Source organism: Lytechinus pictus, chromosome 4 (assembly GCF_037042905.1).
Source record: "Lytechinus pictus isolate F3 Inbred chromosome 4, Lp3.0, whole genome shotgun sequence".
Lineage (NCBI taxonomy): Eukaryota > Metazoa > Echinodermata > Echinoidea > Temnopleuroida > Toxopneustidae > Lytechinus > Lytechinus pictus.
The window spans coordinates 29,060,023-29,084,129 of record NC_087248.1 but is presented as its reverse complement, the minus strand read 5'-3'; the positions used below and the strand labels follow the sequence as shown (position 1 = coordinate 29,084,129).

The following is a 24,107-nucleotide window of genomic DNA, read 5'->3' as shown; positions in this document are numbered from 1 at the left end:
GAACAGCTTTATGAAACACCCACCGGGAGGAGAAAAAGCATTGGAGGGGCACAGCATTGTTCACAAACAATACAGTGCCCCTCCAATGCTTTGTCTCCTCCGGGTCAAGGTCCACCACTGCACCAAACCCTCAATCTTCAAGGTGTAAAGGCTCTTCTCACTCACTCAGTATATAGAGAAAGAGATAATTAACATAACACTCAGTAAAATGAACAAGGACAGAGAGTAGTATTTTCTAATATTTTGTCCATTTCATATTCAACCCAAATGTACACAGATACACAAAGCAAAGTATGCCCTTGCTAGAGAAATCATGAAACTTTTATACTACCACATAATATATTGCCAATTACACTGTTAACAAAATCCAAGGTGGGCTCTTACTAAAAAACAAGGTGGAGTCTCGCCTGACATCGAGATCGATAAAATATGCAATATGATCTTTTGACCTTATCATCCTCATGGGCACACGTGTGGTATTACCCAATGATTATTTGTTCCAAGTGTAAACACAATTGAGGCAAATATAAAGAAATGAGCAATTTTAACAAAAACTTGACCTTTTGACCACTAGATGACCTTTGACCCCATCCCCCTCATGGACACACATGCGGTATTACCTATGGATCATATGTACCAAGTCTCAACATAATAGATACAGAAATGAAGAAATAAGAGCAAGTTGAACAAAAGCTTTAACATCTTGAGGAACAGACTGACAGACCAACAGGAAAAGTGATTACTAGATCTCTACCAAACTTTGTTCAGGCGAGACAAAAACGGGAGGATTATTGAAAATAATAACATAATAACCTGTTTCTTGATTAATATAGTCATTTCATAATTTACCAAGTTATGTTACATTATTGTTAGTAATATCGGTGGTGAAACCCCACTAATGTCTACTAGAGAGGTGCAACTTAGTCTTAGGCACAGACCTTCGGTTTTTGCATAGTGCATAATGCAGAGTCTGAAGTAATGAGACTAGATTCACAATACTGTGACTGGTCTACCAAACACAATCTGGCCCGTATTCTGAAGTCAGGTTTAAAGTTGTGGTTTAAGTATGGATAGCCAATTGTTCCATACATGTAAATCACTAACAGGAGAGATATCATATTTCAGCTCATTTGGCTCTCAAATCATTCATATTATTGTCTAGGAAGTATAAAAAAATGATTGTCTTCACCATTGATGAATCAGGAAAGAGCACAGTAAACATAAGATACGTACATAATTTTAGCTCAGAAAATAAGTTAAACCTGACTTCAGAATACGGGCCTCTTGGTGTCTAGTCTTCACTCTAAACATGGTGTAATTGGTTAAAGGATGAAATATGAGTCTGTGATTGAAGACTACGAGCATCTCTGGCGGAAGCTAGGGTAATACCGTCTGGCCCTTGTCAATGAGAACATACCTTTCCCTTTAGACCCAATAGGGTCAACGGTCAATTTGAGTGTGAGAAAAACCTTTAAAATTTCATAAATCTTAATTCCTGGCAAAATTCTCTTCAAATGTGCATGTAGGAAAAAAAAGGAAGCAATTCTTCAACCTCTGAGTGCTAAACTATCAATAACTTCTAAAAGAAATGATGCCAAGGGGAAATTTGATGACAACATGCCAGCGTCTATTTCCACTACGTTTCTACCACCTGATCAAGAACAAGAATACACATTGCTTTCGATGAAATAAATACATAACTTCCGTATCACTGAATGAATAGCCATAATCTATCAAAAGCAGCAATTCTACTAAGTTTTCTCAATATATATCATATAAATATATCTATAACTAAATATACTATGATCTATCTCCAAAATCAAGTGACAATGGATGGTATTCTGTTACCCATGGTATAGAGTACCTACCAAAGTGTGACATCATCAATTTTCGATTTATGCATTTCAGCATTTTTGATACCATATTTTGGTATTACATGATGAAAAACCCCCACAACCCAAATTTGGTGAGAATCGGTCCATGGGGAACTGAGATATGACCTCATGAATACATAATTAGCCCCACTGAAGACAGTGTATTATTGGCCTGGTTCTAAAAGTTAGGAACCAGGCCAATGATATAAATTGACTTCAATGGGGCTAATTATGTATTCATTAGGTCATATCTCAGGCCCCCATGGACTGATTCTCACCAAATTTGGGTTGTAGGGGTTTTTCATCATGCACTACCTAAATACTGTATAGTAAAAACGCTGAAATGCAAAAAAAGTATTTGTGACGTCATCATGTCGGCACTCTATAGTTAAACCTGGGTTAACTTAAACCAGACTTTTATGGAGTGCCAGTTGTCAAATCATACATCAATTAAATTCATTCTTATCCTACTGCAGAAAGTAGGTCAAAAATTAATTGAATCCTGAAATGGGAAGAAAAGGAAAATACAAAAATATGAATTTTAATGAAGTAATATATCACACTTGCCACAGATATGGATGAAATGTGAAAAACCCCAGCATTCCAAAGTTTGGTTTAAATTCTAGTTTAGTCTAGGGTTAAACCTAGGTTTAATTCTCAGAATACCACCCAAATGAGTTGATTAGCAACATGCCAATATAAAGAAGCATTTACATGAAAGAAATCATCTTCATGGAAAAACGTTGATTCACAAAACAATTTATCTCAAACATTCTAGAAAATTGGTATAATACTTATGATTGACAATGAAATGACGTCAAAATATATAAAATAATAAATTACAAGTTAAATAAATTTGAAGAGACAAAAAATAACTTGTGAGGACTTTGACGATTATTTTTTCCCAGCATCGTTTGAACATAATCCTGTCAATATGAAATTGATAGATCAGCTAAGTCACCAGACACCAATTAATTATTGACAATTAGTATAAAAGGAAAGTTTATCCTAATTCAATATGATTAAAGGAAGAATATCTGTCTACAAGAACACCAATAAACTGGAATTAAATGGTTTATGAGAAATTTTCATAGCAGGCTGGATTGTATTTTTTTACAGAGTAAAAAGAGAAAGTATATACATCATACCAATAATCATAACAAAAATGACATCTATGAATAACATCATTGATGAAAATGTTTGTAATATAAAGAATGTTTACTCCAAATCACTGAGCCAAATTTTACTCAGAGAAGTCTAAAGCTAATGTCTCAATTTGATTTGTCATTTCACCCACAAAAAGGAGAAGAATTTACAATTTATTATTACAAATCAATACACCCACATCACATATAAAACAAACTCAATCATAATGTGGTAGTATTTCAGAATGAAAAGTCTAAAACAATAAAGATCCAGTCAACTGCTTTGAGTTTTTAAGGATCACAGAGTAAACACCCCCAAACATACAGCACAAAATATTAAGGGTAACAGATGTTCCAGAGGACAAAATATACAGTTTTTACAAATATGAAATACAACAGGAAATGATATATTGGTGTGGAATACAAAAGGTTTAAATTTTTCTGACTTTATCTCATGACAGAAAAGATGTAAAGAGTGGTGATATATACATATATTATACAAACATAACATAATTTCCAGAAATTCATATAAAAATACATTCCATATACATGTAAATAACATGGTAAATATCATGATTCAAATATTCAAGAAGGATGTAAAATATATTGAAACAAATCAAACATCTAAATTACAACTGCTATAATTAATTTGAAATTGGTAGATATATGAATATGTACATATAAAAAAATGATCATATCTGTACATGTATTATATACTGCAATTGTAGTGATAATATGAAATTTCCCCATACATGTATTTCTGCTTCATTCTTTAGACGTACATGTACATAGAGCTGTAACTTTTCAAGTGACAATATCTGACTCCCATTTTGCTTAAATCTTGTCCAATATGGCTAGTACTTTTCAAGTTAAACTTAATACATAGTCACTACCGTTCCTAAGAGGACAGATAAGTGATTTGGGAATTAAGGTATCACAGGTCTAAAACATTTCCCATAGACTCGTGTGTTAAAATGGCACTTTTAAAAAATTCATAAAAAATAAGGATGAAATTTGGGGGTCGAATGTTTACTACCAGTTGATAGGATAAATATCTGACAATCCATATCTGACCAGAAAAGGGTCCCTCGACCGGCCGGCTCATTTTAAGAATAAATTGGCATTTATAAAGGAATCTCCCGAGGGATCAAATTCATCACCTGAAACAGTGAAATAGCCCTTATCCTTCCGCCAGTCAAAATATAGATCCAAAGTTGGTGATATTTCTTCCCAATGCGGGAAAAGGAAGTTCAGTAATTACCAAAAATAGAATCGGCGTCAGATGGACAATCATATTCATTCACTTTGTCAATCAGCCATATCAAAATAAAAAAAATTGATAATGGGTTGGCTCGAATGAATATCTGTTGCCTTCCCAATGTAATAGGCCTTTGCGACCTTAAGTACGCAGCAGATTAAAGTGTGTGTCTCTTATGCTGTTATGATTAAGACCAAGAAATACTCATGGGTCTGTATACTGAACTTTAGTTTTAGGCTATGGTGAATCTCTGGGCTGAAATCATGGGAAGCAGAAAAGTGTCAAATATTGCTTACATTGTACATTTCTTATCTCGACTGTGCTCTCTACTCATGTTCTCATAATGAAGAAATCTACTTCAGTTATTATTCCAAGACAGTTATGAATTATTCATGTATCAAATGAGCTGATACGTTCAACAAGGTGGGTCTATGCATTTCATAAAGCTATTTGTAAATTATAAATGATTTAATGCACAAGTGGTGATCCATTATTGTGCAAAGTGATATATCCCTATGTAATTGATTAAGGACATAATAGCCCAAAATCACAAAGGTGGTTTTTAAAACCATCGGTTGAACCCATGGTTTACCGCATATTTTTAAAAATGTCCAATGCTGATGCGCGATTCTGTCACAGTGCGCCAAATTGACGCATGTTGCCGTGGTTATCCTCGCTATTTTATTCATGAGTCGACTGTTTGAAGAGTGGACTCATTAATTTGTAATAGATATTTATCTAGCCCAAGTTCAGAATACGGGCCAGGGTTTAATAGTCCAGTACTGGGGCCCATCTTACAAAGAATTGCATGGAAAGTCAGCAAAGTCAACATATAAAATGCATGATTGTTAAAAAAAAAGATTCTAGATATGAATGTATATCCATAAATTAATTGATTTCTTGACAATTTGGTGTGTTCTCCTTTGTTTAAAAAGGACATTTTGCACATTTCCTGTATAAAATATTATGACACTGATAGATTTCCATAGAGTTACGACTGATCGGATCAATCGTAACTCTTTGTAAGACGGGGCCCCGTCCATTGTATGCAAAGAGAAGCGCAGTGAATTTTCAAGAAAACAATGGATGCATGAATATACATCATAGCCAGAAAATACTTTGAACAAACATGCATAATAGATGTTGACGTTGCTGGCCGTCCAGAGTTATGATTGATCGGATCAATCGCAACTCTTTGTAAGACGGGGCCCTGATCCTCAATTCATGAGATACAGTAGAGTGAAACTAGCTGCTTTGATAGAATGCCCCCTATTCATCATTGAAAATCTGTCGAATTTGCTTCTCCGATCAGCAAAGGCGTTGTGGCAGAGTAGCTACAAGTTGGTCACTGGACTATGAAATTGCTCAGGGGTCTAAGTCTGAACATGACATTTACTGCATCACTTGTCAAGGCATCTACATGTATTTCGCTGTGCGACTCTTCATCCAAGTCCAATGTACCGAATCTCGCGTCTTCGGTATGAGACTTCCATATCAGAGGCTCTAGCTTCTGTTGGGAAATTGTTGTCGCAACACGGAGACCCAAGTTCAATTTCATCTTGTTGCGACGGTGCCCTTTAAGGTACATGTATCAATCATCATTGCTACATCTCTCTGCTTGAATGACAGGGTCCATACCACAATATCCAAGGCAGATAAATCCCATTCATTCAGAGGTAAGGGAGATAGGAGGAGTAGTCACATGTAGGGAAAATTGCCACCACAAAGCTACATGTATAATAGTTCAATGTTTCACATGGCAAGGTAATCCCAAAAGACTTCAACATTCATAAATGATGGAGAGTGGGTCGGAAAGGAATGATGGGATCCGGTCTAGATTATAAGGTTTTTTAGCCAAAGTCTATTTCTTTGTTATGGTTTGTCTCGCCATTATCAACCTGAGAAAAGACAGATGCATTTCTCCGTATAACCAGCATCCAGAAGCAATCTGAAAAGATAAAACAAATAGGAACAAGAACTTTATATCATCTATTCTATATAAATTCCAGATAAACACTAGCAATAATCAATACAATGATAATAATGATAAATACAATATACAATAACAGAAGAGTATTAAAGGAAGCACACATACAAAAAGTAAGAACATGAGCTAATGCCTGTGGATGGCTAAAGAACAGTTTAATCAATGGACATGAATTGATACACGTGACCTGCAGGGCATTTCACAAAGATTTAATTGTGACTTTAGAGCACAGATACTACAAGGGGAAGATTGGACAGTACATAAAGCTTGCAATGAAACGCTTGGGAAGAGCGCCCCACAGCGTTAAGTAAACCTTCGCCAGCCTTTGCCAATTCGCCAATTTTGGTTGTGTACAAAACATATGAGGGAAATTGTGGAGGGTTGGAGGAATGGACGATTTTTAAAGTTTTAAGATTTTTTTTCTTCAAATTTTTTTTCTCTAAAATTAGAGATGAATATATTTCAGAGGTTTATAGTAAGGGAAAAGATAAAATTATCCACATGCATCACCCTTATGCCCTCTTCTAAATCCCCTCTCTCATTTTCCCCATATTTTTTTTACACAACAGCGTGCCGTTGTTTGAAGTTTTACGAACTCAACGCTGTTGGGCACCCTTCCCCACGAGCATTTTAAAAAAATTGCTGAAGTGTCCGATCTTCCCTTTGTAGTATTTTTGCTTAGAGACACACTAAAATTCCCAATTGAAAGCTACATGTATTACTGCATTTGTCAAAATCATGTTAATAGGATGTGCACTTCTGCGATTTAATCAATACGATTTTGCGTTATAAATCATGTGCGCGTTGACATTTGAGCGTGGCTCTAAGTCATACTTGGCTTTTTGTGAAACACCCCCCAGATCTGGGGGACGTTTCACAAAGATTTAAGTATGACTTAGAGCCACACTCAAATGTCTAGTTGCGTGAGTTATAAAAGGCATGACCGCACTGGCCAGATCATGCCAAGAGGTCGCGCACTACTGCGTATTGATCAATAAGATTGCACGTTGCATATCTTGTACGAGTTTGCATTTAAGAGCGTCACTAAGTCAAACTTAAATCTTTATGAAACCCCCCATCCCCCGATCTTGAATAATAATGCCTTGAGCATTCTAAAGAGTAGAATTGGCCAATTATAAACGAGGTAGAGTGCTAAAGAGTAAAGAGATAACGTAACATAACAGCTTTGAACATTTTTGAGAAAAAGGTAATTTGAGATATATGCTGGTTGTGGTAACAACTTAAAAATGATTTTGTATCAAAATAAATCTTATTCCCTCTATCCCCAAACTTTTCTTTTGCCATTCACCCACCAATTAAAAAAAAAACGAAAAAAGTCTGTCAATGGATAATACATTTTCATGCCCGGTTATTGTTTTTTTAAAGAAATATGTAGGCAGATTTTTTTTTCTGTGGGGAGGGGATGTGAAAAACAAATATTATGTGAAATTTGTGAAAATCTCAGAAAAAAAAAGTAGATTTTTACTTTTTTTTTTTTGGGGGGGGGGTTGTAAAAATATGTAACAAAGGATTCTGTTTGAGCATGATTTTTGGTCTTTTTCAACGCGATAATAAAAACTCTGTCCCACATGTGCTAATCTGCGTCAACAGGTGTCATCGTTTTTTCAGCTTAGATTTCATGTTAACGTAACTGTACCAGGTGTGTGTTTCATAAAGCTGTTCGTAAGTTAAGAGCGACTTTAAGAACGACTGGTGATCCTTTCTTGTGGTAAATGGTATATTCATTGGAGATGGTTTAGCGCGTAATTAGGATCACCAGTCGTTCTTAAAGTCGCTCTTAACTTACAAATAGCTTCATGAAACAGCCCCCAGATCTAGATCTTCAGTGATATATTGAAATTTACAGAAATGAAATAGTACATGAAATGTACTGTTGCTGCAACTACTTTCATATATCTTCAAAGTAATATAAACAATATTGCAGTTCTTGTATAGCGCATATCACATTGTGATATGACATCCCTATGCGTTTCCTTAGGATTTGGATATTATTACCCTGGCATTAGCCTCGCAGCCTTTGACAGCACGGAGGCATTTCAAGGAACAAACTCCTGCCAGGTACCCATTTTACCTCACCTTGGTCGAGTGCAGCACAATGTGGATCAATTTCTTAATACCAAAGGAAATTACGCTATGGCCGGGATTAAACTCACAACAAGGGCGTAAATCCATGACGTCATACTATTCAAGTGGGGGGGGGGGGATGGAAACAATAGTTCATCCAACCCCTGAAGAATAGATTCACGACTTGAATTTACACCAGTGACCCACAACCCTCTGTTTCAAAGTCAGAAGACTAATCCACTCGGCCACAACGCTCCACAAACATACATTTTTGTCTTAGCAACAAACACTAAGATGTTGACTTACTGGAAAGCAGTATTCATAAAAGGAGTAGGCCCACAAATGGCAAAGACAGGTATATCTTCAGGGCCATGCTTGGGTATAAGCTCGTTGAGAAGCTCTTTACTGATGCGACCCGTGTGACCTGTCCATGAGGGCGCTCCTTCAGTAGACAGGATGTGAGTTACTTCAAACCTTAGGAATAGAATGGGTATTATAAAAGATTGTCATCATAATTAACATCCAACATCAACTGCACCACCACCATGGTCATTATCGTCATGATCATCATCATCCCCACCATCATCACTATCAGTCAGTTAGCAAGCCCTCAAAAAGTAGCTTCTTTTATCCAAGTGATATTCATGACTAGATGGTTTTTGCATTGTTAATGAGCTTGGTGCGGACGAAAACACCTCTTTTTATTCGGCCATTGCTGCTCTAAATATTGACAAAATTTCATGTTTTTTGTATCTTTATAAAGAAGAAAAGTCATTGTTTCAGGTCATGTGTTTGGATTTTAAAAAAGATTGTGTAATATAGGTGAAACTTTTGATATAAAACATGAAAGAAAATAATTATTTTCATGCAACAAAAGTTGTTGTTTTTCCACTTAATTCCTGCTTGAGCCCAAATAATGTTTAGATTATGATAAAGCTGAATATTTTTCGGAACTGAAGTGGCTACCCTGGGTAAATATACCATTGTTATTATTATCATAACTTGGTGAACAGCTTTGTGAAACACTACCCTGAACTCAGGGGCGGATCCAGGATTTCCCCCAAGAAAAAAAAAAAAGGTTTTCAACACAAAATAAGTACATTTCATCCACAAAAAAATTTGACAAGAAAACAAAGGTCTTCTTTTTCAAAGGGGGGGGGGGCACACTATTTTAACGGCATTTTTACATTACAAATTTTAATTGTGCCTCTCAAAAGGGGAGGGGCAAAACTGGCCTGTGCCCCCCCCCCCTTTTGAGAGGCACAATTAAAATTTGTAATGTAAAAATGGATCCACCAGTGCCTGATCTACTAACCTTCCTTTACTCTGTTCTACACACTCGTCCAAATGCTCCCTCCAGACAATATCCTTCTGGGTCTTGTTGAAGAATAACAGTCTGAACTTGCTGTTTTCATTAAAAAAACAAACAAGAAAAGGAAATAAAGACCAGATAAAGTAAATCAAATATCAACAATGTCCTTGAATTTGCCATACTGGAAGATGGTAGGAATTATATTCATGAAAATAGGGTACAGACACAGAGAATTTGAAAGAGAACACTTCTACAAATTCTCACTTCAGACGACATCTTTCTGAGTCTCGTTGAAGAAGAAAGGCTTTAAATAGCTTTTTTCATTAAAAAAAAAGAAGAAAAAAAAAGAATAGGAAATGAAAACAGAATAAAGCAAATCAAATATGAATCATGTCCTTAAATTGGCCATACTGGAAGATGGAAGGCTACAGAATACAGAAAATTTGAAAGAGAAAACGTTTTCAAATTCTCTCTCCAGATGATATCTTTTTGTGTCATGTTGAAGAACAACAGCTTTAACTTGCAATTTTCATTACAAACAAGGGAAAGACAAGGGAGGTGTTTCACAAAGATTTTAAGTATGACTTAAGTCGCACTTAAATGCCGACACGTACATGATATGCAACGCGCGATCTTATTTATAGATACACAGTAGTGCCCGTCCTCATGACAAGATCTGACCAATGCGGTCAAAGCCTTTCATACCGTACGCAACTCGGTATTTAAGTCCGACTCTAAGTCATACTGAAATCTTTGTGAAACACCCCCCATATGTCCATTTCATAAAACTTGTTATAACAAATTCGCAATGACAGTTACTGTAAAAGCTACTACAATCCTTCAATCTGATTGGCCGATACTAAATTTGTCAGAAACTGTGCATTTGCAACAAGTCTTTATGAAACAGGGCCCTGATAAATAAAGCATAATCGTGAACATGTTTTTAAAGCTCACATAGTGAGGGATTGTAGAATTTTTAAATGCATTTAAAAGACTAAAGAGCATTGTCAGATGACGTCAAAGTGGAGGACATAACAATGGAGAACTTGTGCATTAGACCATGAAAACAATGATTAACCATGGTTTGACGCACCAAAGTTCATTGCTTGCCCTCCGAAATGCCTGCCAACGGGAACACTTAAGGGCAAAATAGGACTGCAACGAATCACAAGGTTCAGTGGCGTACGCAGGGGTGGGGGGCTTACAGGGGTTCAAACCCCCTCCCCCTAAGAATTCAATTTTTGGAAGACCTTTTTCTTTTGCGTTGTCAACATTTCATTCAGCTTGAACCCCCCCCTAAAAATTCCTGCGTACACTAATGACAAGGTTAGTCCTCTTTAATTTTATATAGATTCTATCCTTGTGTCAGCAAAATACCAGGATTGGCACACCACGCTAACTTACTGTACTAATTTACTAAAAGTTAGTGTGAAAGGGGGGGGGGGGGCAGGGTCGAGCTCAATTACAAGGAAATTGATCAATTTCGTCATCAATTACATTTTTTAGTCATTGTAATTGTAATTGAAGAAAGTGATTGAGCCCAACTATTCACGTGGGGGGGGGGGGTGGAAACAATAGTTCATCCAACCCCTGAAGAACAGATTCACAACTTGAATTTACACCAGTGACCCACGACCCTCTGTTTCAAAGTCAGAAGACTAATCCACTAACCTTCAATGCTCCACAAATGTACATTTTTTTCTTAGCAACAAACACGAAGATGTTGACTTACTGGAAAGCAGTATTCATATAAAGGAGTAATAATCTACTAATTTACACTTGATCCTGGTAAAATTTGCAAGAGTGAGAGAATATTAGAGATATTTTTCCTACCATTTTGAATCTTCTGCAAGTCCTCTCTGGATGAGTTTGACCATAGGGGTAAAGCCTGTTCCCGCTGCTATGAAGTAGACCACTGTTAGCTGCTTGTACGTACACTCATGGTTAAAGTTACCATCATGGTTACTCATTTCTATCTCGTCACCTACAGAATCAAACATCAGCAAACAAAACGTAAAATTTTGGATCAAGGGAAAAAACGATACAGGTATCAATTAGGTTCTATGCATTTGCTCTGGCGACAATGCTCCTAGTAAAAATAATTTCATCATCATTACCATCATCTTCATCATCATCACCATCATCTTCATCCTTATCATCATCATCGTCATCATCATCATCGTCATCATTACCATCACCATCATCATCACCATCATCATCATCATCATTCACCATCATTACATTATCATCTTCATCATCATCGTCATCACCATCACCACCACCATCACCATCACCACCATCACCACCACCATCATCATCATCATTATCATCATTTATCATCCTCCTCCTCCTTATTCACCAACACCACCACCACCACTCTCAACACTATATTTCCAATCACCTTCCTTGAGAGTTGCTAAGTGTTGTGTGAAGAGTCCCTGTGGATATATTTTGAGCATGAGGTGAATACTGCACTTTGAGTTTGACCTATCTGTTTCTTCCTCATCCTCCTCATGTTTCAGGCTTGGGTACACTGGTGTGTACGGTCTACTCACTTCCTCTCCTGTAATAAAAAAGAAATCAAAATAATTGTACAATGTCCACTGTTGTTGAATGCAATGGGACGCTTAACGTTCAACATTTGTACTGTTGCACACGTATCGTCCAATATGTATCGTTGCATGGCTTAGGAGGTGACACCTCAATATGATTAAATTCAATGTAAATAATTGCAGGTGCAATACACAAAGGGCTTAATGCACAAGGCTGGTGCAGAGAGAAGTGTGCTCAAAGGATTCTGTTTTTTTATTCAAATCGATTTTTCATCATTTTCATAGATTAACGTTGATCAAAAATTGAATTTGGCGCGACGACAAATATTTTAAAATGTCTGTCGCCCCAAATTCAATTCTTTGGCGCCGCTATGTGCCACCACGTGCCAGTTTGAGCCACTGCGCGAACTGGCGCTGCCCAGTGGATTAACATGAACGTGACATAATTATGTTCCATACTATAATTGCATATAATCTACTGCGCTTGATACTTGGTATCATATTAATACCCCAGCTGTAGCCGAGCCGTCATATAGGCACTAAAGCATTCAAGGAATAAATCTTACTGGGTACCCATTCACCTCTCCTGGGTCGAGTGCAGCACAATGTGGGTACATTTCTTGCTGAAGGAAAACATGCCATGTCTGGGATTCGAACCCAAGTCCATCTGATTGAAAGACGTGAGTAGTTATCATTAGACCACGACGCCCCCACTTTGAAGGGGGATTTGAGTTTTGAAGGTTTGCATGGTGGTAAGACTGAATGGAGAGTTTTGCAGTAACACCGTGTAGGTTGGTCCTGGAAAGGACTGTTGGTTTATCTTTCTGATAGTAGCTCTGAAAAGAACCGTTATTCTCGACATTTCGAGCAGATGAGCTTTGCTCTTCGTCAGAAATGAAGACTTGAGCCAAAATCAGAGGCTACTATCAGAAAGATAAACCAACAGTCCTTTCCAGGCCTAACCTACATGGTGTTACCGCAAAACTCTCAACTCATTTTTATTATTTTCTCTTTTCAATTACAAGGCTTACATTGAGTTTCATGTACATCCTCTTCTTTGCAAAGAATATAGTTGTACATGACCAAGACCCTTACGATACTCTCCTTTTTACTCTTAGTCCTCTTTTTCTAAGTTTTTCCCTCTCACTCACCCCCCCCCCCAATAATGGGGGGGGGGGGTGGTGGGTGAGGGGTAGCCACCCCTTCCCCCATGTAACACTGTCCCTGTTTTGTGATCATGAAAATAAATAATTCTTAAGGGGAAGTTCCCGCTGACAAAAAGTTTAATGTAAAAATAACAGAAAAACATATACAAAATATTGGTGAAGGTTAGAAGAAAATCCATCAAAGAATAAAAAGTTATTAGAATTTGAATTATTTGATTTGTGATGTCATATGCGAGCAGGTTTCCTACATATCACATGGTAAAAAAAAATCAATGAGATGTCATTTTATCAGAAAATAGGAAATGGTTTCATTGTACCTTCAGTATACCAATACACAAATTATTTCACATCCCCTCCTAAAAAGAATATAAGAAAAATAAGTCATTACGAACATATATTACATAACATATGGGGCAGCTGCTAGTTTATGACGGCACAAATCAAAAACTTGAAATTCTAGTAACTTTCTTAATCTTTAATGGATTTTCCTCAAACCTTCACCAATAATTTTTATTATTTATTCTGCTAATTTTACAACAAAGTTTTTGTCAGGGTGATCTTCCCCTTTAACTCAGAAATAGAAAATCCTTACCATGAACGTTTGCTTTGAGGTATACATGATATCCGAAAGGAACTTTGAACTGTGTGCCTTCTGGAAGGTCAAAGGTCATCAGATATGTGTCGTGTGTCACAGGTGTCCGTTTACGTAACGTACAGGTCCTGAAGCAAGGCTCTGTTTAGAAATGGCAAAGAGGAAAATAATAATAGGCATTTGTAGAGCTTCACTCTATCGAGAAATTATCTATTCTGAGGCACATTATTCATTATTGTGGAGGAGCCGTGTTGTAGTGGTTCTGACTCTCGCCTTGTGAACAGTGGGTCGTGTGCGTTTGACCTCAAAATCAATAGGCTTCTAGCTGGGATCCATGCTAGTATCATACACACCACATTATACGAGCCTAGGTTACGTTAAAGATAAATTCCAGTTTTGGTAACGATCTAAAAATGACTTTTTACAGAATCTAATATAATGACCACCTAAGTGTCTGTTTGTATGAATAAAAAATATGTGCCAAAGGATTCTGGAAGAAATTGTGTGATTGCTGAGAAATAAGCAAAATAAGCGCGGATTCGGTCACTTCCGTCGGGTCTTTATTTTAGCAATAATAATACACTGTCCCACGTGTGCCTATCTGTGTTGGTGATCTTCAGTGTGAACATTTTTCAGCGTAGATTTCAAGATTTCACAAAGTTCAGTTTATGTAACTGTACCAGATCTAGATCCTCGATGATATACTGACAATTAAGCCTTGTTTTACAGACTTTCTCATGAAATCAGTGTTTACTGCAAATACTGGAATTTCTCTTTAAACTGAAGTTATCACATTTACAAGGACTGCAGAAGGGTAAGATGAAAATATGTCACTGTGACCTTGACCTTTGACATTTTGACCTCAAAATCAATAGACTTCCTGGGATCTATGCTAGTATCATACATGTACACATCAAATCATATGAGCCTAGGTTAAGTCAAACTGAAGTTATCACGTTTACAATAAAAAGTTAACGGACGGACACCGAGCGTGATACCATAATACGTCTCGACGTCTAGGACAGGCATATAAAAATATGTGCCAAATAGCTCTGGAAGAAAATGTGTAATTGCTGAGAAATGAGCGAAATAAGCACGGAATTCCATCAAATGCAGGGTAAACGTATTTTTCGAAGCAATATTAATACACTGTCCCATATATGCTCATCTGTGTTAGTAAATATCAGAATTATCGATTTTGAGCTAAGATTTCATGATTTTACAAAGAAAAGTTTACATTAATGTAACAGATCTACATGTAGATGTATGATATAATATTTTGACAATAACCTTGATGCAACTACTGTATTTTACCTTTAAGACAAATAACTCAGTAAAAAAAGAACCACGTTGTATTGCGGCTTATTGCCATAAAATGGCGACCAAGACAATAAGTTAAGTCTCTAGCTAGAACACTGAACACACATGATACATGTATATGCACACTTACTACTTGCTCTGAACATCTACACTTTCAATTACTTGCATGGTGTCCAGTGGATTAATAATCTTTAATATGCTTACCGTAATCAGTGGTTGGGGCTGTTTTCTTGTGGTCATCTAGAGGGAGCCCTAACGTCGTCCATTTGATGTTTGGATTCTTCTTCTTCAGCCAAAGGTCGCATCTTATAGGCATGTTACCCTTGCGTTGCGTCACTACGAGGTCAGGTCATAAATGAAAATAATCTACCATTATGAAAGTGAAATTTTTGTCATTCAAGTTTCATGAAAATTAAAAAAAAAGCTGATGAAGCTGGTGGAACGACGAGGACTTTGGGGTTTTGATGCAGAAGTTGGATTCTTTGGAAGAGACGGTGGATGAGATCACAAGGGCGAATGAAATACGGTGATATGGGCATGCGTTGAGGAGGGATAATGATCGTGTTTTGAGAAGGGCACCACACATCTTACGACTGTTCGCAATCCGATTTTGGAACAAATCGCATTTTGCTCATTTTCTAAAAAATGTGAATGGAACATATCATTTTATTTGAGGTAAAAATTAATTGAAAGAATACTAATATAACCATTTTGAAAGATTGCAAGCCTTAATTTTGGAGTACAGGCCAAATTGGTTTCAAATCGTAGCCAATCGTACGACTGCTATGACGTCATTACGACTAGACATTAAATTTGCTTTTATTCTAAGACGGATGATAGCATAGTCACAGATATGAACATTGGTATTCGTACAATGATTTTGAACATTACGCAGTAAGATATTCCAAGTCTCAATATTAGCATCAAATTCTACTACGTTTTATTCCAAGATTGAGCCGCAGACCAATCGTAAGGTGTGCGGTCGCCTTTAGTTCCAGGTTGCTGGTCAGAGGGGAAGGGGCGACCGAAGAAGACATGGAAAAGAAGCAAGTGGTGGGTGAAAGTAGGAGGGTAGGGTGGAGGGAGGGAGGATGCACTGAATAGAGAGAAGTGTATTGTGAGGGTGATCTCTGTGAGAGCAAGGTGAAGTCATCCACCCCCAAAAGTTGGGGACTAAACCGGATTTAAAACCTGGATTTACTGACTGACAACATTTGAAGTGTGCATGTACATATTACACAATGCAACGATTCATTTCATCCATGACCAATCCTATCTGGGATTGAGAGAATTACTTATCACAAAATATTATGAAAGAATGCAGATTAATAATTTTTTTTTCATATTATGAATTATGTTGATGCAAGGTATATACTTAAATAGGAATCTCTTTATTACAATATCTTTATTTAAAGAAGACGAGTGCATTTTGCCTTTCTTAAAATTTCAGATCAACACATTCATTCATTACTATAGTACATACATGTACATACAAGTAGGAAGGTTCATAAATAACAAGCAATTGTATTTCAATGTCTCCCTCTGAGGAGAATTTCATGAAACAAATGTTATCAGGAATTTCTCACTGACAACGGTTGTAAGCTACTGAAATCCTGGCATCTGATTGGCTCAGAACAAATTGGCCAGTGAAAATCCCTGTCAAGATGTTTCATGAAACATTCCCTGGATTCTTACCTTTTACGTTTGGATGGACCTCCTCTGGAAGTTCTGTAGAAAGAACATATATTAATTTTGTTATATAATAACAATGACAGTAGTAATTATACTTGCTTTATGTAGCAATTAACGCTTTATCAGAAGTCTCTAATGCGCTGTACAGTATGCAGCATAATTACCCTGGTGTTAGCAGAACAGCTGATAAGCACACTGCATTTCAAGGAAAAAATTTCCTGCCAGGTACCCATTTACCTCACCTGGGTTGAGTGCAACACAATGTGGATACTTTCTTGAAGGAAATTACCACCATCAATATCAAATGAATTCCTATTATTACATGAAGTAATTGTTACATACAAATTTGACAAGTGTACTCTTTATTTTGGAGCCGTATCAATGTTTCTTTGGGCCAACCAAAGAGGGCCAAATGATGGAGGATATTCGACTGCGCTTTCAAGCCAAAACAGAGCTATATTGATATGGATGTATACTCTCTATTTCATGGTTACAATATGCTTGTTTCAGCTTGCAAGATGGAGGGTAAAAGAAGTCTTGTACGACTCTACATGTCAATCTCTAGCAGGAAAGGACAATGTGGTCTACAAATACGATGATGATAATAACATTCACATGCATATAGTGTTTACAATATTCATAAGCACTGCATACATGTACTCTTACCCTTGATTTCCCAGATACTGCTACCATGATCAGCTGTCAAGTATTCAAGGAATTTCTTCTTGCCAGGTATCCATTTACTACACCAGGGTACAAGACGGATCCAGGATTGGGAAATAGAGAGGGCTCAAAAAGCCAATTTGGAAATATAGGAGGTGCGGAGAACAAATTTCTTAGATTTAGCTATATATATCAATGTATGTTCAATGGAACACCCATAAAATACAGAAGGGGCATGCGTTCCTTACATGGCAGTGCCTGGGTGGAGAGTGGCAAAATGTAGATAAATCCCTTGCCAAAGTTGGGCTTTGAACTACAGATTTTGGGCTTACCAAGATGGAGTGTGAAGTACTGACTGTCGAGGTAGAGAGTTACTTTTAGGGTCTTCTCTTTCAGATCTATTATTACATGGTCCGTGGTGAAAAACTGTACAGAGTGCATGAAGAATAGTCCCAATTGTATGCAAAGGAAAGAGAATGGAGTTATTGAACTACAATTGTAATTGTACAGCCAACATAAACATAAACTAAGAAATTTTTGTGGAAATTCTATGATTGCAGTATCAAGGAATGTATAGCATTGAGAAATAACACAAACACGAAACTACAAATTCTTCAGATTAAATTCAAAATGCTAAATGTGATTCTACTCCATTCCAAAATTTCTGTAAATTATTCTTTGCAGTTAAAATGCGCAATTGAATGTACATGTACAACTACTAGACAAAGTGCATTGTTCCTTTAATAGCAGAAATAATATATCATCATTAGGCGTCCAACTTCTGAACTTACCATGCACTTAGCGTATATTGATATGACAACCTGATCGCCCATTTGGTACCAGTCGTGTCTGAATAACAAACCGGAAAAACAAAATAAAGTGTGAACACAGATACATACAGGGTACATGTATAAATGAGTAAACATTCACACCAGGGCCCTGTCTTACAAAGAGTTACGATTGATCCGATTAACCTCAACTATATGGAAATCCGTCAGTGTCATAAATTTTACTCTTGGAAATTTACATAATGGCCTTTGTGAATAAAGAAAAGCACATTGAATTTGTAAGAAAATAATGAATGTATGTATATATATCATATCTTGATAATATTTTGATGTTGCTGGCTTTCCATAGTTGTGGTTGATCAGATCAATCGCTATTCTTTGTAAGACGGGGCCCTGAAATACATTATGGCATGACAGAGCTGCCATGGTAATATCACTTTTTTTAATCTCATGTTTGCTATGTGTATACAAGAATGGTACCATTCACATTTGAAATATATTACTGCATTGCAGAGCTCCCAAGGTAATTTTCTTCAAATCCAATATTTGCTCTATGTGTAAACAATCATACATGTACATAGAAAAGAATGGGACCATTCACATTTGAAACATATTATGACACTGCAGAGCTGCCATGGTAATATCATTTTTCCCTCAAATTTCATATTTGATATTGTTATATATATAAGAATTGTAAGAGCAATTACATTCATTTGTTTAGTTATTTTCTCTTTAAGGATAGGCTATTCATAGCATAGAATGATTAAGAATATTCCAGAATGAGCTTAGTTAGGCATGCCTACACGTATTTAAAGGCTGAGGAATTTTGTTATTTCTGAGTAGAGATTGGTTCATAATAGACCTGTAGTGGCAGTGAAAAGAACAATATGATTAGCTATGTTGTTTACATTGTTAATTTCACTGAGGTCATTCAAGAGTCTTCTAAAATTAGACTGCTCTAGAAATTGGCAAAATGTTCTTTTTAAAGACAATACTAGAAGCTTCCAGAAGAGTTGAAATTTGTATATATAAGCTGGCAGTTTCTTCAAGGAGATCATCATATCAGATCAGAACTGAGTTTCATGCCAGACTTTATGTCAGTAATACAAAGGATATTGTGAAAATTTTTAGTAGGAAAAAAAATGACACTGATGGATTTCCACAGAGTTACGATTGATCGGATCAATCATAACTCTTTTTAAGACGAGGTCCTGAAATATGAAAGCACTGCAGACTTATTTTCATTATATACGATCTCATATGCAGGTAATAAATGTGGGAATGAGTGAGAAATTGAAAAATAAGGAGTTTTTACTGCTAGAATCATATTGTCAGGGTGTGTCCCAGACAATATCTGATACACAGAAACTCTGGGTCAGTTCCTGTTCCACTGCTAGAAAAATGAATTCCAGTTGTGATAATAACAAATCGTAGGTGCTATCTATTAGATAGATACAAAAGGTATAGTGTAGGATGTGAAAGTCATTGTAGCTTGTCTAGTACTTATTGATGTCCACATTATTCTGAACCAAAAACTCTATTAAATCCATGAATATTAAGATTCATCCTGGAAACTTGAAATATTAAACAATTATAAATCTTTTACTGGTGTTCTGTTCATTGCCCTAAATAAGCCAACAGTGGTTGGTGAAATGTCACAACCACAGATTATTGTGAGTTTTAACAATTTTTTATAAATTTCCAGTAAAAGATTTATAACTGTTAAATAATACGAAAACTCGATTACAATCATTACTCTATAAACCCTATGCCGTCTGAGATATCAATCCCGGAGCAAATATCGCAAGAGCATATGTTGTGTCACCGCTCTCGAACCCTACGTGTATTAAACTTACTTTGCTCTGACTTTATTGTCTCTGCCTCTGAGCTTGCACATATACCACGGAATGTCTTCTACAGTATCTGGCCATTTTATGGTATAGCTTCCAGTCTCCTCAGGCTTGGAAGGGGAGGTCTTCTTATCTACAGGGGATAAGATTTGAAGAAAAAAAATGATAAAACAACCATTTATATTGCACAGGCACAACAACTCATATTTTCTATAAGAGCAGGGTGCTACATAAGCACTTGCCCGGGGCAAGTAAAAGTTAGAGTCGGGCAAGTGTTTTGAAGTAAAGACCAAAACTACTTGCCCGAATTGGGCAAGCAAAATCCACACAGTACAAAGCAAAATTCTCACAGTAGAATGACCAAAAGTAGGGTCGATATGATATGATATTGACCCTAATTTCGGCCATGGCAGACAAGATAAAATCACTTTGGAAAAAGCAAAGCAATAACAAGGTAGATCAGTTCATGTCAAAAGAGAGAACAAGGTCAATGGTTTATAAAACTGCAAAACTTTCTTTTGAAGAGATAAAACTTTTTTTTTCAAGGATTTTTTGGGGCAAGTGAAATAGATATTTGGGCAAGTATTTTGCAACTATTTCAAAATTTACTTGCCCGACCGGGCAAGCGCTTCTTAAAAGTTATGTAGCACCCTGATAAGAGGTTTCAATTTTTACCATGGTACAATAAACCATGGACTTCGCAGATATGGGTACATGTAATGACACTTTGTTTCATCAGTTTCACCAAGAAAAGTCCAATTACAAATGTGTGTATTTAGCACTAACACAAGAAATCTGCATAGTACATGATTTGTACAAATGAAACTCTATTGGGATATAGGCGTTTTAGTATATATCCACGTGCATATTCACTTTCATGATCTCCCTCTAAAATACATGTCAATGTACATGCAGTCCAGATTGGAAGTGGCTCAGAATAACGCAGCTCTCCAGTGAAAATCGTGTTCATGGATTCAGAAATAGTCCGCATTATCATTTCACGAGTGAAGCGAGGAACTACTGTAGTGTGGCTTATGGGAAAAATCAGTGCTGTGCCTGAGCATGGGAATCTAGACCTTCGACCGCAGAGCAAGCTGCAGTATTTGAGAATCCTGTTTATGAATTGAACAAGTGAAACGCCTCAGGACACCACCATGGCATGATATAAAACATTTCAGAAAAAAAAAACAATTTAGAAAAAATTCAAAGAAAAGACAAAAAGCCTACATGTATATATTCATTGTACAAAGTAAAAAGTGTTTGTAGTGATATAATTCAACATCATAAATACATAAAAATTGTAAAAATAACTTGATGGAGTACTCTACTTCCTTGATTGCAAATCCATTTCTTTTACAAACTACCTTTAAATTAAAAGGAATTTCAAGGACTCTAGGACATTAAATCTTGTAATACAGGTGCAAACAGAAATTTCCCACAAAACCGAAAGAGTTCTAGGCTGAGCATTTTGCTTCCTCCTGGGCAAATTTATTGCAAGAAATCCTAAGTTTTCACTCATGCATGACAACAATACATGTAGGTCTAAACACAATCCTCAAAGAATTTAGATCATTTTACCACCAAATAGTCTTCTTTGTATATAGAGTGCCCCACCTTGACCCTGTTATGAAGGCAAGCAGATTAAAACTTGATTCATGTTTTCAGTTGTATTTGCTTTCAAAGGAAGTGCTAGTCTGTTGGCTTGTACTAGTTAATGACAAAAACAGCATTTTCAGGCAAGAAATGCCTCATTTAACAGAATTGTGACAGACCATAGACACAACAAGTTAGGGAGAAGTCTCTGTTAATACAAATCTGAGTTTTCACAATTTAGTGGCCCTGTCAAATGCCTTGCTCTAATTGTAGTCAGTTACCCCGTTCTCATTACGCTTTCTAAATCTAGTTTACTGGAAACCGGTTCAGGAAACCAGTTTGGAAGATCACTTTGCTAGCGTTCCCATTTGATCAACCGAAAGTGGTTTTCAACATCACTTCACGTAAAGCGATCTTGTTGCTATGGGAACGCTCTCAGTGGGGTGACACTTTTCTTTTTTGAAACCGCAGCGTGGGCATTCTACACAGTGTGTGGAGTAGCGTGCTAAAAAACGTGCGAAGATCGCTTTCCGAAGAACGGTTGTGTCTTCACTTACAATAAAACCAGTTTAACAAGGCAAAGCGATCATGAAAACTACATCGTAAGGTGGTTTTATGAACCAGTTTGGAAGATCGCTTCCAAGATCACGTTCTCCTTACACGTTAAATTAGTTTCCACTAGTTTCTAGTAAACTAGTTTTAGGAAGGTAGTGAGAACGGTGTCATAGTTGCAGCCTGTAATAGCCCAAAACGGCCTATAATTACTGAAAAAGGTGAGACAAGACAAAACACAGTTGTCATTTCTTCCTATAAAATTTATTTATATTTTGTCACGGTAGTGCCCCACCAGTATTTTTTTCTTTGAATTCCAGGGGCTCATAATCTCAAGTCTTTAACTATCTGTAGGCCTATATTTATGCATATTTTTATGACTGCTTGAAATAAATCAGAATTGAAATGAAATGAGACAAGTCCATATGGACAGTCGAAAAAGCAGGCACACATCAAGTGGCAATTTACCCTTGAAAATAGCTTTGTTGTAAAAATATCAGAAAAAATAATAAAAAATAATGGTGAAGGTTTGAGAAAATCCATTGAAGATTAATATTAGAATGTCAGGTTTTTTATTTGTAATGTCATAAATGAGCAGCTGCCCCATATATGTAATATAAAATACATTATAAATTTCATTTTTTAATGGTTTGTGATGACTTCTTTTTTTTTTCTCTTTAGAAGTGGATATGAAATCATTTGTGTATTGATATACTGAAGTACATGTACAATAAAAACCATTTTCAAATTTCTTAGAAAATGACAATTCATTGATTTTCACCACACAATATGTATCAAAGCTGCTCGCATTTGACGTCAAAATAAAAATAATCAATTCTAATAAATTTTTTATTCTTCATGATGGATTTTCCTCAAAACTTCGCCAATATTTTTAAATTATTTTTTCTGCTATTTTTACATTAAACTTTTTGTCAGGGTGAACTTCCCCTCTAATGCTATGAAATTCTGATCAGTTTCTTTCTTTTCTTAAACAGTCAACCTTCTTTTTCTCTACTGTAACACTGGGTCTACTATTAGCCCAAGTCTTTGGCGTTCATAAGACACTTTTCCCCTTCCATGTAAGCAAAGTATTACCCTTGGAGATCTTATATACTTTGTAAGTACCTCTTGACCCCCCCCCAAAAAAAAAAAAGTGGAATGCCTCTGGCGGTCTCACCTGCATCACGCGATTCAATATAACAGCAGTGCTGACTTTGAAAACTAAGTTTATTCCCAAAAAACACCATTCATATGATACAATACTACGTTCATTGATATTTGACCTTGATCATGTGACCTAAAGCTTGTCATTGATACTTGATTACCCCTATATCCACATTTTATACACTATATCTATATACTTTGAAAGTTATGAAAGCAATCTAATAATTACCTCTAAAATGGCCAAAGTTCAATGATCTTTATAAATGACCTTTGACTTTCGTCATGAGACCTGAACCTCGCATGAGATGTTCAGTGATACTCGATGACTCTGATGTCCAAGTTTTATGAACTAGACCAATATACTTACACGGATATGATGGTAATTCAACAAATACCCCCAACATGGCCAAAGTTCATTGACCTTAAATAACCTTTGACCTTGGTCATGTGACCTGAAACTCACACGGGATGTTCAAAGATACTTGATTACTCTTATGTCCAAGTTTCATGAATC

The 24,107-nt window shown here is 36.4% G+C and overlaps 1 protein-coding gene across 5 annotated transcripts in view; it reads right to left on the bottom strand.

The window, feature by feature from the left end:
- Positions 1-229: 229 nt before the first annotated feature.
- The window catches only part of LOC129258728 (cytochrome b5 reductase 4-like), a 45,309-nt gene continuing 21,431 nt past the window's right edge, over positions 230-24,107 (bottom strand). For 3 of the 5 annotated variants that reach the window (XM_064098783.1, XM_064098782.1, XM_064098784.1), the window contains 11 exons: positions 20,291-20,417; positions 18,438-18,495; positions 17,979-18,072; positions 16,987-17,019; positions 15,496-15,627; positions 13,972-14,112; positions 12,063-12,224; positions 11,495-11,645; positions 9,665-9,754; positions 8,656-8,823; positions 230-6,225 (listed from right to left, as the gene is read on the bottom strand). In XM_064098783.1, the coding sequence (XP_063954853.1) occupies positions 6,171-6,225; positions 8,656-8,823; positions 9,665-9,754; positions 11,495-11,645; positions 12,063-12,224; positions 13,972-14,112; positions 15,496-15,627; positions 16,987-17,019; positions 17,979-18,072; positions 18,438-18,495; positions 20,291-20,417 (1,211 nt within the window). In that variant the 3' untranslated portion in view covers positions 230-6,170. The remainder of the gene's footprint in view (positions 6,226-8,655; positions 8,824-9,664; positions 9,755-11,494; positions 11,646-12,062; positions 12,225-13,971; positions 14,113-15,495; positions 15,628-16,986; positions 17,020-17,978; positions 18,073-18,437; positions 18,496-20,290; positions 20,418-24,107) is intronic. The other 2 variants (XR_010293433.1, XM_064098786.1) reach the window with 2 other exon arrangements.